The following is a 13,298-nucleotide window of genomic DNA, read 5'->3' as shown; positions in this document are numbered from 1 at the left end:
AATGAACATGGTAGGGTTACAGTGTTCTGTAGCCAGCTGCATTTCGTTTCCACCCTTAAGAACCGGTGTATATTTGATATGCTTGTCTCGCACACCTAGTCCAGACGGTCATAAAACCGCCGCCCACAACCGTCCGTTGCTTCCAATGAGGGTTTCGCAGACGGTAAAGGGTTAAATGAGCCATCTGAGTGCGGGTGGGAGGGGAGGATACACGCCATTGGATAAGTAGGGGTGACGTAACCGGCATGAAAACCTAATAACTACTTGAGAGGGCAGACTGTTAAGTTTGAAAGAGGGTTTGAGAGTGGGGTGTAAAGTAATCGCACGGCAAGAAGTAGGCTAGGTTAGAACGTTTTTCTCTGGATTACCTGAACCCCCTAAAGACCGAGCAACAGGATGGTGCAGCAAACGGAGCACCGCGAGGCAGAGAGCAGCATGTCGCGGGAGAACACGGACTCCGAGGAAAGTGAGATGATGGCGTGCAGCCCGGTGCCTGTGAAGCCGGACTGGTGCAAGACGGCGACGGGGCATATCAAGCGGCCGATGAACGCCTTCATGGTCTGGTCGAAAATAGAGCGAAGAAAGATCATGGAGCAGTCCCCCGACATGCACAACGCAGAGATCTCCAAAAGACTTGGGAAACGATGGAAAATGCTGAAGGACTGCGAAAAAATCCCATTCATCAGGGAAGCCGAGCGGCTACGGCTCCAACACATGGCCGACTACCCCGACTACAAGTACCGACCCAAGAAGAAACCAAAGCTTGGCACTACTAAACCAGCCACTCAGTCTCCGGAGAAGCCCAGTAACAAAGCTGCCAAGACTGTTGTCAAAAAAATCACTAAACTCAAAACCAGCAAGCAGAACTCTACAAGAGCTCCTCAAGACTACAGATATGTTTTTAACAACTTAAAGGTGAACAAATCCATTAAAAGGGAACTTACGGACGACGAAGACGACGACGATGATGATGACGATGACGACGACGACGATGATGAATATGAGGAAGACTTTCCCATCCGGATTAAAATCGAGGAGGACAGAGAGCCGGTTCGACCATACAGCCTTGCCAAAGTCCCCTCCAGCCCGACTCTGAGCTCCACGGCGGAGTCAGAGGGGGCTAGCATGTACGAGGAGTCCCGGAACGCGAGTGCAGCTCCCGGCAGACTCTTCTACAACTTTAAGAACATCACCAAACAGGCCACAATGTGCCCATCGTCTCTCTCACCAGCATCTTCATTCAGGTCCATATCCGCCTCCTCAAGCTCCAGCGACGATGCGGACGACTTGCTGGTGGACTTCAGTTTAAACCTGGCATCCGGTGCTCTTGGGCCGGAGCTGGGAAACACGAGCTCAGGAAATCTGTCTCTGTCCTTCGTTGACAAAGATCTAGATTCCTTCAGCGAGGGTAGCCTCGGCTCTCATTTTGAATTTCCGGACTATTGCACCCCCGAGCTCAGTGAGATGATTGCTGGGGACTGGCTGGAAGCGAACTTTTCTGATCTGGTCTTCACCTACTAATGTTCAGGTTTAAGTTTATGTTCCATTCGTGCAGGGGGCGGCTGCCGGGGCACGTTGAGCACCCGGCGCCCTCTCCGCGGCATGGAGAGAGTTGCAAAGAAGCTGGAGCTGGATAATTGAAGGGGACGGTACAGTTGCGAAAAAGAGTGACATATGTCACTATGACAGGGTTTATGGATTTGACAAGCGGGGCAGTCAGACTGCTGAGATGGAGCGGCATTTTTCTGTGTGTGTACTCCTGAACTATGCACATTCACTCCGAGGCGACTCAGAGACTGTTCAGGACGTTGCTGTGATAACTGTCACAAAATGTTTCTTTTTAACCGGTTCCGTCTCCCTCTAGTTCTGACCATTCTGAGCAGCTCAAACCGCTCCAAAACCCAGGTATGGCAGGAAGCATTTTGATACATAACCAACATACCTCATCTTTTTAAAAAAAGAAGTAAACTATTTTCAGACATATTTTTGTACAGTTTAAAGGGAATGTTCTTACTGTGTACACAGTACGTTTTTCAGGCACTTCTACCCGGTTTTCCTTTCCTTTCTTTTCTGCATGCAAGGGTTGAATGACAAACCAACTTGCATCGGAATGCCTTGCCATGATTTTAAACTAGGCGTGTACAGTTGTAGATTATAAACTGCAGCCTCTCTGTAGGGAGGTGAAGTTTTGGGGATTTAGACCTCATTGCTGGTACTAGATGATTGTATATGTTCTGTAAAATAGTAAAGTTAGGCGTTTATGTATATTTGTGTGAATGGGTCCCACATAGCAGATGTGAAACTGGATTTTTGTTTTGCATTTTTATCATCTTAATGGCACATATGTTTGTTTCTTCATTATTTTGTGCAATATACCTTATGAGATGGACCATCTGCGTTTTGTAGCAAATGAGATTCGTTACATGTTGTCATGCTGAAGTCTGTATCTTGACAAAACCGAATAAATCAGCTGGAACTGATACAAACTATCGTGTTGCTGTGTATACGGGGCATTGGGTGGCATAAGGTGATGTCAAATGTTAGGCTACATTAGGTAGGCTACATATTTTAGTTGAAGTAGGTTGCATATCTGCATTACCAGGAATTATAACGGACTCAATTTTACTTTTAAAAAAGTGTGTCAAATAGCTGTCTGGTTTTATAACCCACTCTGCTGTTGTGGGTCAACCACCGCCTCCCCCGCCCCCTTCCGGGCTTGTAACCGCAGAAAAAGCGAGGGTGGGGGCTGCGTCTTTAAGAAATCAAACATCGCGCTGGTCTGAATGGTTTCATCTGATTGGAGGGCTTCCTTAAGCAGCAGACCCCACGCTGGCCCCCTCCTCAAAGTGTGCAAGATGAGTCGGCCAGCTGCCTCTTCTACTGAATTGCAAACTTTAATTGACTGAATGAGTTGAAATGAAGGCACAGACAGAGACACAGATGCTATAGAGTGAATATGCAAATACACGTAGAGTTGAATGCAAGACAGCATTCAATTTATTATCGGCTACGATAGAGCTACAAGTAGCTTGGTATGGTGATCTAAAAATGTAGGCTATATTTACTGTTAGCACTGCTACAAAATGCTGACAACACTAACTCTACCATATTTCTTGAATAGATGTCATGGTTTAGGTCTACGATGTTTCAAATGAACAATTGGAGCCGAAGTTAATTTCGTCATAGTTTACATCCAACCAAATAAGTGTGGGCCCAGACCTACATTATGATTTTAATGTCATGCTAGTCTATGTTGTACATTAGTCAAACGATTCAGCATCAATACACACAAGGTCACAAATTTGACAGATGGGTCGCATCATTCAGTTCATAAATAGGCCTACATGTCTGCACTGGACATCGTTCCCATTAGCGTATTTCTTTGGTAGCCCTGGTTGCAGATGCCAAGCAATTGAAAAAAGAAAACTGCGGCGTAAAAATAATCAGGTTCCCTCATATTTTAAGTTATCATAATCTATTGATTTTGTCCACATGTATGGTGCCTGAAGCAGGAGACTAACCTGGCTGTCCAAACCCGAGTCCCCGATGCCTCACTTTCGAGGTGTAGATCTAAGATCTGTCCGATTCAGCGCGATATTAACCATTCCACAGTCAGAGCATTCCCGGACAGTGTTCCCAGGTCAGTCTAGCGCAGGGGTGGGCAAACTGCGGCCCGCGGGCCGGATCCGGCCCGCCAAGCACTTTCATCCGGCCCGCTGAGCATTTCATTTGGTTATCAGGCTGCTCGCTATTTTTTTCCTGCGATAGAGACGACGTTGGTTAGCTTTACTGCAAACTGCTTTTCACTCTCCTTAGAGAAAGTTTACAATGTCAATGTCAAAACATCATGTTAAATAGAGATAACATCATGTTAAACTAAGTTAACTCTTAGTTATCTCCTTTGCAGCAGATCTAACGTGAACCTGCGATCCATTTAATTGGGTAATGCGTCTGCACTCACGAGAGGGAGAGAGAGCCGCAGGTTCCAGCTGGCTTGTCATTGTTGATAATTGATATCTCCTTATAAGAAACTTTTAAAAGGAAATCATGAAGGCAGCAGTAGTTCCCACTACTGACCATTTAAAAAGTGTGAGAGGGCCATACCGTAGCAGGCAGAAGATCATTGAGAAATAAACGTGAATTAAAGCGACTGTCTTAAAGCGACAGTGCACAATTTATACATTTGTTAAACAGCATAAAATTAGCAGTATTTTTAAGCAATTCATATTTTAAAAGAAATATTTTGTTGTTGTGCGGCCCGCCGGCCAATTTTCAAAACCCAGTGTGGCCCTTGAGCCAAAAAGTTTGCCCACCCCTGGGCTAGACTCTAGCCTCGTTAGCACACCAGGTATTGCATGTGCCATGGCATATAACAAGGTCAATGTCATGCCCACAGGTTGCTGCCACAGGGAGCAGAATGTCTGACATCATGCATACATTAAAGCATGCAGGAGGACACTGCTGCACACTGAAAACTATTCAACACATAAAAGTGGGTATGATGTAGGGTTCTGCCTGGAGGATTCATCATCGAATTTACCTCACAAGAAGTTTTGCCTTCGCTGCTAGTGTGCCACTGCTTAAATATACACACACTCATACACAAAAGTACCAGTGTAAGCCAGGCAGAGGGTAGAGGTTGTAGTTAACCCTCCCTCCCTCAAGCACCAAGTAGTGACAACAGAAACACAAAAGCAACAGCCTGAGGTCATAATTGCTTCTCCAGCTCCAGCCTAGACGTGTCATGGTTCTTCTCAACCCTGTGGATTCGGAAGAGAGGGCAAGCCTGGAAATGTGCTGGTGTAAGTATGCTAATTAAAGTAAATGTATACAGCTAATGCTGCGTCCAAGTATTGCCTATCATTCTCTCTGTGTTTCTGTTACCACCGCAACCAAGAAGAACACATTTTTATATAAAGTATTGTTTTAACATTCTCTCACGTCTCAGTTCAGTTTCACTTGATAGAAAACAGTTGGCCAGCCTGTAGGAGAGGACATTTGTCTCTGGGATCTGTTCACTCCAGGTTTGTGTTTGATATTGTAACGTTTGAAGGTTTCAGGATGCCAAGAGTTGTTCAGAGCAAGCTTTATTTCTGAGAACGAGGGCAGGGACACAGACACAGATCACAATGCACACAGGGCAGGTCAAGAAGACACACACACTACACCAACAGGGGAGGTCCAGCCCCCCACACAAAAAGGAACACACATGAGGGAAAACTAAAAGGGAAACATGTTACACTAAAGACGCCAACTTTACACTTATAACTGACGGGAATAACGACATAAACCCCCCAAATGTTCGCTCTCGTATCCCAGCATGCTTTTCGCGGGAGAACGCTAACACTGTCTTTCTGCGCCGACGCTACATAGCTCCCCCAACAAGCCGTTGCTGTCCTCGGCAACGACCACGAGGTAGCCACATGCTAGCGTCGGCGCGCGTCGCCCGCCACTCAGTCCAGTGCGACAGTACCGCCAAATCACGTGGGGTGCACACGCCGCAGGAGCTCACTCAACGGGGCGCCACGCTGCTAGCAATCCAGTTCGGGCGTGCTAGCAGCCACGTGGCCGACCCCGCTCGTCACCAGCTCCCTCTCAGCAGCCGCCCTCAGGCTGCACTTTCCACGGCGTGTCACCACGGCACTCCTCCTCTCCTGGCGGGGCCCTAGGTGGCCTTTTCAACCGTTGACACTGTACCAAGCACCGGGGTTCGAGGGGGGCCAGATGAAGCTGCACTAACGCCACTCCGCTCCGTCGAGTCGCCGACCAGGACAGACAGGCAGCAACCGGACCGCGATGAGCTCTCCCGCTGCAGCTACCGTCTTCGGCGTCCCTCCTCGTGTTGCCATCTCGCAGAGCCGTCCTGCTCTGCTCCCGACCCGTTCCACTCCTTCGCGGCCACGGCGAAGGCACGACCCCCGAGATGGCCGTGCTATCGAACTCCACACAACGAACTTTTTTTTTCTTTTTTTTTTTTTAATTAATTTATTTTTTTTAAGGCGCCGGCCAACAGGCCAACAAGAACTGGCGCCTAGCACAGCACGGTGCCTCTCACACGCACCCAAAAGTCACAACCCACACACAAAAACAGTCACACACTAGAGGGCCCCCACCCTCTTCCCTACCCAAAAGTCCCCTATCTCCTCGTGGCTCCAAACTGGCGCGAACCAGGCGCGGCCGCCCAGGCTCCCGCTTCTCCTCGCCACCTCCAACTCCCCCGCGACGAACGGGCCCCGTCTCTGGCAGGCCAACAGCCGGGCCGTCGAGGAGGGCCGGAGGTGAGCCGCCAACTCGCGCCGTCATTCCCCCGGCGGGGGCAGCCGCTCCGGGCCCTCCTCGACTGGCGTTGCTGGTAGCCCGGCTTCTCTGCTGCTGCCGCCGTCACTCTCGCTGCCGCTCAGCTCCTCCATGCTCGTCTCTGGCGCGAACTCCAGCGCTAGCAGGCCCGAGCATCTCCTCTGGAACTGGCACTCGTCCTCTCCTTCCGGTAGCTCGAGCAGACGGCCCTCCTCTCCCAAGCAGAGGTCCCCTGGCGCTTCTTCTGCAGCGCGGAGCCAGGCCTTGATGATGGCGCCTCTTCTCCTCTCCCTCCGTCGGCGAGCCTTGGTGCGAGCCTTGGGAGCCCTTATAAGGGCTGGCGGGAGCTCGAACGGCCCCCACCCCGGGGTCAGGTCGCCTGCCCTCAGGATAACTCCCGGGGCAGGGGCAGCTCTGCCACATGTTCTCATATTGGAGGCATCCATCGCTTTACTTCTGACACCACTGTAACGTTTGAAGGTTTCAGGACGCCAAGAGTTGTTCAGCGCAAGCTTTATTTCTGAGAACGAGGGCAGGGACACAGACACAGATCACAATGCACACAGGGCAGGTCAAGAAGACACACACACTACACCAACAGGGGAGGTCCAGCCCCCCACACAAAAAGGAACACACATGAGGGAAAACTAAAAGGGAAACATGTTACACTAAAGACGCCAACTTTACACTTATAACTTACGGGAATAACGACATAAACCCCCCAAATGTTCGCTCTCGTATCCCAGCATGCTTTTCGCGGGAGAACGCTAACACTGTCTTTCTGTGCCGACGCTACAATATATAGCCACCTGGACTGGTCATTTTCAGAAGAGCAACACACAGGCCCCACTGCTTGGAGTGATGCTGCAACTCATAAAGCCAGTCCTACTGGATGCAGATCAAATGGCGCAAGTTCTCACATGTGGTCAGACAGCCACCAAGGACTGCAGACTCGAGGTACGTACTGGACAGAACAAAACAGGAAGGTAACATGAGTCCTCTGCTCCTCCACTCCACACTACTGATATTGATAGCGGTAGGTAGGAACTACTCTCCCCCTATTTGTAGCCCACTATTCAGGCAGCCCATGCACACACAGGGGCACAGCCATGATATCATGTGCACACAGCTGAGCAATGCAAAAAAATCACTGCATATAGAATGCATATATGTCAGATGCATATAGACTGCATATAGGTCCATATGTTGCAGTTGCAGTATGCAAACATGCACGCTAAGAACAGGGTGTTTGGCTCTAAGCCAACATGCATTTGTAAGTTTGATTATACAATCTCATACAGCATGCCCTACACCACCCACCCACCCCCCTCCCTCCAGTATCCCAGAATGCTCCAGGCCATGCAGGCAGAGTACCGCTGTTCTCCGTGTCACTGGATATAGTGTCTGCTGGGTACGTCATGTTGTGGTGACCTTTTAAAGAGAAGCATCAGGTGAGTGGCCACTGACTCACCTCCATCTCCTCCGCAGTGCTCTGACTCAGGCACGCACTTGCACAAGGAGATGATGGTCGGTGTCAGTCGCGGTGTCTCACCTAAGGGCACTAACTGTTCACTCTTAACGCAGTCCCTATTGCAGGGGTGTCAAACTCATTTTCATAGAGGGCCACATCATTGAATTTATAGGTTACTGAGGGCCACATAATCGGCGAACATGTGCATGGTGCAACCATGAAATCGGTATTGCAGTATGGCTTATTCAAAATTGCTGTGAAATAATGGTCCTAACCACTTTAAAACAGCGTGGCTGAAATAAAAAAAAAAACAGCCTACAACAGTAACACTTTCAAATTCAACTTCTAGGCCTACAGTATTAGTTAACAACTGATTAATATGCATTCATGGACTGACATTGATGAGAATAAACTGCAGTCAATAATGTGCATAACAATGTCCATAACACATATCACCACTAAAATTAACTGTGGCTAAGAAAGGTACTGTGTGTGTGTGTGTGTGTGAGAGAGAGAGCTATGGTACGTACACCCACCCACCCCCACCCCTGCAAAAACAAATTCACGCGTGTACAACATTTGTCCGTTTCCCGGTTTTAGGTCCGTGCATTGCAAAAAAAGTAGCCTACATAGCATAACAATATCCACATGCAATAATACAACAACGTCTACGATGACCTATTCATTTGGACAAATTGATACAGCCCTATAGCTAAAGTCACCTTTAGTTTTGTTCTAGCGTACGGTGACGTCTGGCTTTAAACAGCTGTAATCTAACGTTCTGACAAGCACACCAATTGCCTACCTTGTTCTTGCCCATCTGGAATAACTCCTCTAGCTTTGCTGCCTCCATCCTTTCTGTTTTCGTTGTTTAAACTTGTGATATCCATAACTAGTGAATTAGCGCAACATTGTGTGCTGATAACCATATATAGATAGCCGAGTAAAAGAAAACAACAAGTAACCTAGTTGTGCCTGCGTGCGTATTCTGTCTCCTGCTCAAACAAAATGTGTGCGCGTTAATTTTGATAACGTGTTCACTAACTTTACGCGATAGAAAATTGTGAATAGCCTGATGGCATGCAGCTAATGGGATACTGTGCATAGTTGGGAAGGTATGGTGAGCCAATTTGGTGTGATACACATTACACACACACAAGAGAAGTTTTCTCTCGTTGTTGAGGGACTGACGTGCGGGCCGTTCAAAATCATGTTTGACACCCCTGCCCTAGTGTGTGTACCTTAGCGTGTTAGCTTAGCAGCCAGCTGTGTGTGCGTGTGTGTCTGTGTGTTGATTTCACCCTCCCCCCACTCCTAACTCACACACTACACATACACACACACACACACGGCCAGCCCCCTTGCGAAGAGTGGAAAGGTTAGCCAGGTTACGTGGGTGACCCCCTTGGGGGAATGGCTCTGATTTGAAAGTCGATCCTGACCACTCCCTCCCTGCTCCCTCTCCTTCTGTGTGATTAGCACAGGAAGCGCGGGGTACCACAAGGGTCAGCTGTGATGAATGAAACGTTTGCAGTCTCTCTTTCTCTCTCGTCCTCTCTCTCTCTCTTTCTCTCTCTCTGCTCTCTGTTTTTCTCCATTCCTTTCTCACACATTCCATTCGTATTCCCTCCCTCCGTAGCCATCTTCCTAAGTTTCCAATCCTATTAAAATCTTTTTTTTTTCCATGTATAAATAGCGCCTTAAGTTTGAAGTTTATAGTTTATAGTTTATTTCTGCGCTCCTGTTCGATGGTAAGACTACAGCGCTCCACCTTGCCTGGGATTCTGCCTCGGGGAGAGTGGGGTCTCCTGTTACTTAAAGCAACACCAAAGAGTTTTTTGTACCTTAAAATAATGTTTCCAAAATCGTTTCAGTGGTTCATCAACTCGTAACAGGGTGAACGGCACTTTCTGCATTCGCTTCGCGGCCCTCTATCGGCTATTACCGCACTACGTAAGTTTGCTGCATCAGGTAGCGGATCTGTAGTTCGATGGAATGAGACATGAGAAACTGCAAATTTGACTTGCATCTGATGTCGCAATACATCGTACTTTCATAAAATCATGCAACTTATTCTACCTTGTCTGTGGACATTGTTATTTGCAAAGCTGGTGCTGGATAAACAAATAGTGCGTGCGACAGATGAAAAGTTATTTGGTGTTGCTTTAAGCCCTGGCCTGTTAAGCGTTCTACACTGCAAAAAATGAATTCTAACCAAGTGTTATTGATCTTATTTTAAGATTAAAAAATCTATTTGGTATTGTTTTTAGTATGAAAAGACTTCTCAAAAGATCATTTATTGACGTAATTTAAGAAGACTTTAACTTATTTTAAGGAGTCTTATCAAGACAAATTTGCTCAACGCACTGGCAGACAAATTTGCTTGTTTTTAGGACAAATTTGCTTAACGCACTGGCAGACAAATTTGCTTGTTTTCAAGATGAGATGTCTTAAAATAAGTAATTTTTAAAAAAAATTAAGTCAAATGATTACACAAGAAATCGCTAGGTAAGTCTCTTTATACTGGAAACAATACCAACTAGTTTTTTTTATCTTGTTATAAGATTAACTAGATGTACCGCAGAGCGGTACAAAATATGACCGCTGCCCAGTCCAGCACAGTTTTTCCACAAAAAGAAATCACGCTGAAAGGCCTATATGATTCTAACTGTCTCACTAAATTGCATTATCCACACTCAATTCTCACTGGTATCTGCTAGACAACAAGTCCCAAAACATGATTAGTTCATAGATTTCACATGTAAAATTCATTTTATACAACCCCACCTCCATCTTGCCTGTTCATAATTCTGAGAAATTCTTGATTGTTTGTGTTATGTTTACGTTATGTGTGTGGGTGTGTGTGTGTGTGAGTGTGTGTGTGTGTGTGTGCGTGCTTGTGTGTGTGCCTGCGTATGTGCCTGTGCATGGAAGCGTACATATGTCTACTGTGTGAGTATATGTCATACGTATGATTACTGTGAATGTGTGTGTGTGCGTGTGTATCTGTTTGTGCACATGTGTGCACATGAAATGGGTTAACATGACCCCTGGAGGCAAACATACGGAAAAAAATGGTCATCCTAGTCCCTACAGTTCTCAAGATATTCACCCTAGGTCTGCCCTACCCTCCTTTCGGGGGGTCCAGTCCAGCGGGGGGGCTACAGATCAAAACGAAAAATGACGGTTCCATGCTATCCATGTTGGGGTACATGCCCACCAAGTTTTGTGTACCCCGGTCTTTCAGTGTCCCGGGAATCCTTGTTGGTGTACGTCACTAAATGTACACATAAATTATTTTATTGTAAGGCCCCCCATGAACGAAAGTACACAAAACTTGGCATGCATTTGGAGGGTGTCATAATGATCCTACACTTTCAATTTCGTGCAGTTTTGACCATGTCAGCCAGAGATATTGTGATGAAAACACCAACATTTTTGCTTTTTAATTTTTAACTAGGTGGCGCTATACATGAAATAAGTGGTAATGGGATGGGTTGACATGGCCCCTTGAGATCAACATACAAAAAAAAGGTGGACCTCCTAGGCCCTACGGTTCTCGAGATATTCACAGAAAACGGTCTCCGGCCACCTACAGGCCAGTTGGTGTATAGTAACATAAATTAATTTATTGTGTGGCCCCCCATGAACGGAATTCCACGAAACTTGGCGTGCATTCAGAGGGTGTCATAATGATCCTACACTTCCAATTTCGTGCAGTTTTGACTATGTTAGGTCACAGATACCTGCGATTACAACACCTCATTTTTACTTTTTTGTGTTTAACTAGGTGGCGCTATACATGAAATGAGTGGTTATGGAATGGATTGACATGGCCACTTGAGATCAACTTACAAAAAAAAAATGGTCCTCCTAAACCTTACGGTTCTCGAGATATTCACAGAAAACTGTGTCTGCCCTACCCTCCTTTCGGGGGGGTGCAGTCCAGCGGGGGGGCTACAGATCAAAACGAAAAACGATGGTTCCATGCTATCCATATGGGGTTACATGCCCACCAAGTTTCGTCTACCCCGGTCTTTCAGTGTCCCGGGACTCATTGACGGAAATTTGGACATGCGAAAAAAAAAAAAATCTGACTAAACCTATATGACCGCCGCTTCGCTGCGCGGCGGTTAGATTTTGTTAGATAAGCAGTTTTTGCAGTGTACATACTCGCCACTCTCGACACAGGAGCGCCGTAACCATTTATATTCGCGCGTGGTGGTCGCGACACTAGTTGCAATATTCTCCTAAATTGGCATTGGCCTCAATGGCGGTAAAAACTACCATCTGTGATACTTCAGACTTTGGTTGCTGCTATTCACAACTACAATCATTACCATCTAGCTTCCAAGGTTTGTGCAGCTAGATAGATAGATAGATAGATAGATAGATAGATAGATACAGTAGATAGATAGATAGATAGATAGATAGATAGACAGATAGATAGATAAATAGATAGATAGATAGATAGATAGATAGATACTTTTTTCATCCCGAGGGAAATTTTAGCAAGTAAGCTAGCTGGCTGGTGCTGAGAAATGAGTTTGTGTAATTTCCTGAGGTGGAAAGAGATTTTTTTCAGGTCTTAGATATCCTTTGGTTGAAAATAAATATCTTTGTTACCTTTTCCTGGATTTTTGGCATGTCCCTGGGTCCTAGGTCTTTCATCTTAATTCCCTCTCTCTGGTAGCTTCATTAATTTATCCAGCAGACTATTTAAAAATCATGAACTCTCGCTCTAGCCAGGTTAATTTCCCTCTCTTCTCAAACTGACTATTCAAACATGTTTATTTAAGATGTGGGCTAGGCTATATGAAATCCTGAATGTGGTTGATGTCTGTATAGAGGCACGCATGCTCACTGATCTTGGCTTCAAGCTCATCCAGTGTTGTATAAAGTACTAGAAAGCAATACTTGAGTAAAAGTACAAGTATCGTACTAGAAAAAGACTTTGGTAGAAGTGAAAGTTGCCTACTTAAGTAAAAGTCTTAAAGTATCTGATATATACTGTACTTAAGTATAAAAAGTAATTTTCTGATATTTAATGTACTTAAGTATTTGAAGTAAAAGTAAAAAGTAAAAAGCAAGCGGTTTTATTTTGAACTTTTATTGTAAACTTTATTTTGGCTTTCTTATAGTAAAGCATAAAGCATATTCAGGGTTCCCATATCTTCTTAATCTCACTCATCAAATCAAATCACATTCTTTTCTTGGACTTTTTTGGCACAATTATCTGAAATGAAAAATAAATAACTTATTTCTTTCACAAAAAAAAAAGACCTGCTTGTAGGGAGAACATTTTGGTCATGTGGCATGAGCATTTCTAGGTCTTACTCCCCAGGTCACCGTCACTCACACACACATACACAGGCCACCTATGTCCAGCAGCTACTACTAATATGCCAGTCATTAGTTGAAACTGAAAAGGTGTCTGTTCATCTTCAAAAGAAGCTGGTTTTCAAAGTTGCCAGAATTCAGTGCCCGGGAGTTTCAGGCCCAAGACCGACCATAGTGGTGGAAATTGGAT

At 45.9% G+C, this 13,298-nt stretch overlaps 1 protein-coding gene across 1 annotated transcript; it reads left to right on the top strand.

The window, feature by feature from the left end:
• Positions 1 to 299: 299 nt before the first annotated feature.
• Positions 300 to 2,457, top strand: sox11b (SRY-box transcription factor 11b). The gene has a single exon (XM_076271734.1). It carries the CDS (start codon positions 397 to 399, stop codon positions 1,519 to 1,521), a length of 1,125 nt encoding a protein of 374 aa, XP_076127849.1. The 5' UTR covers positions 300 to 396; the 3' UTR covers positions 1,522 to 2,457.
• Positions 2,458 to 13,298: the final 10,841 nt, after the last annotated feature.

Source organism: Alosa pseudoharengus, unplaced genomic scaffold (assembly GCF_046254945.1).
Source record: "Alosa pseudoharengus isolate Yale_2024_CS ecotype anadromous, Long Island Sound unplaced genomic scaffold, YU_APseudo_1.1 YU_APseudo_1.1_scf_7, whole genome shotgun sequence".
Taxonomy (NCBI): Eukaryota; Metazoa; Chordata; class Actinopteri; order Clupeiformes; family Clupeidae; genus Alosa; species Alosa pseudoharengus.
This window is presented reverse-complemented; position numbering and strand designations above follow the sequence as displayed.

Coding starts and splice junctions, on each gene's coding strand:
- sox11b (XM_076271734.1), top strand. CDS start 397: ATGGTGCAGCAAACGGAGCACCGCGAGGCAGAGAGCAGCATGTCGCGG.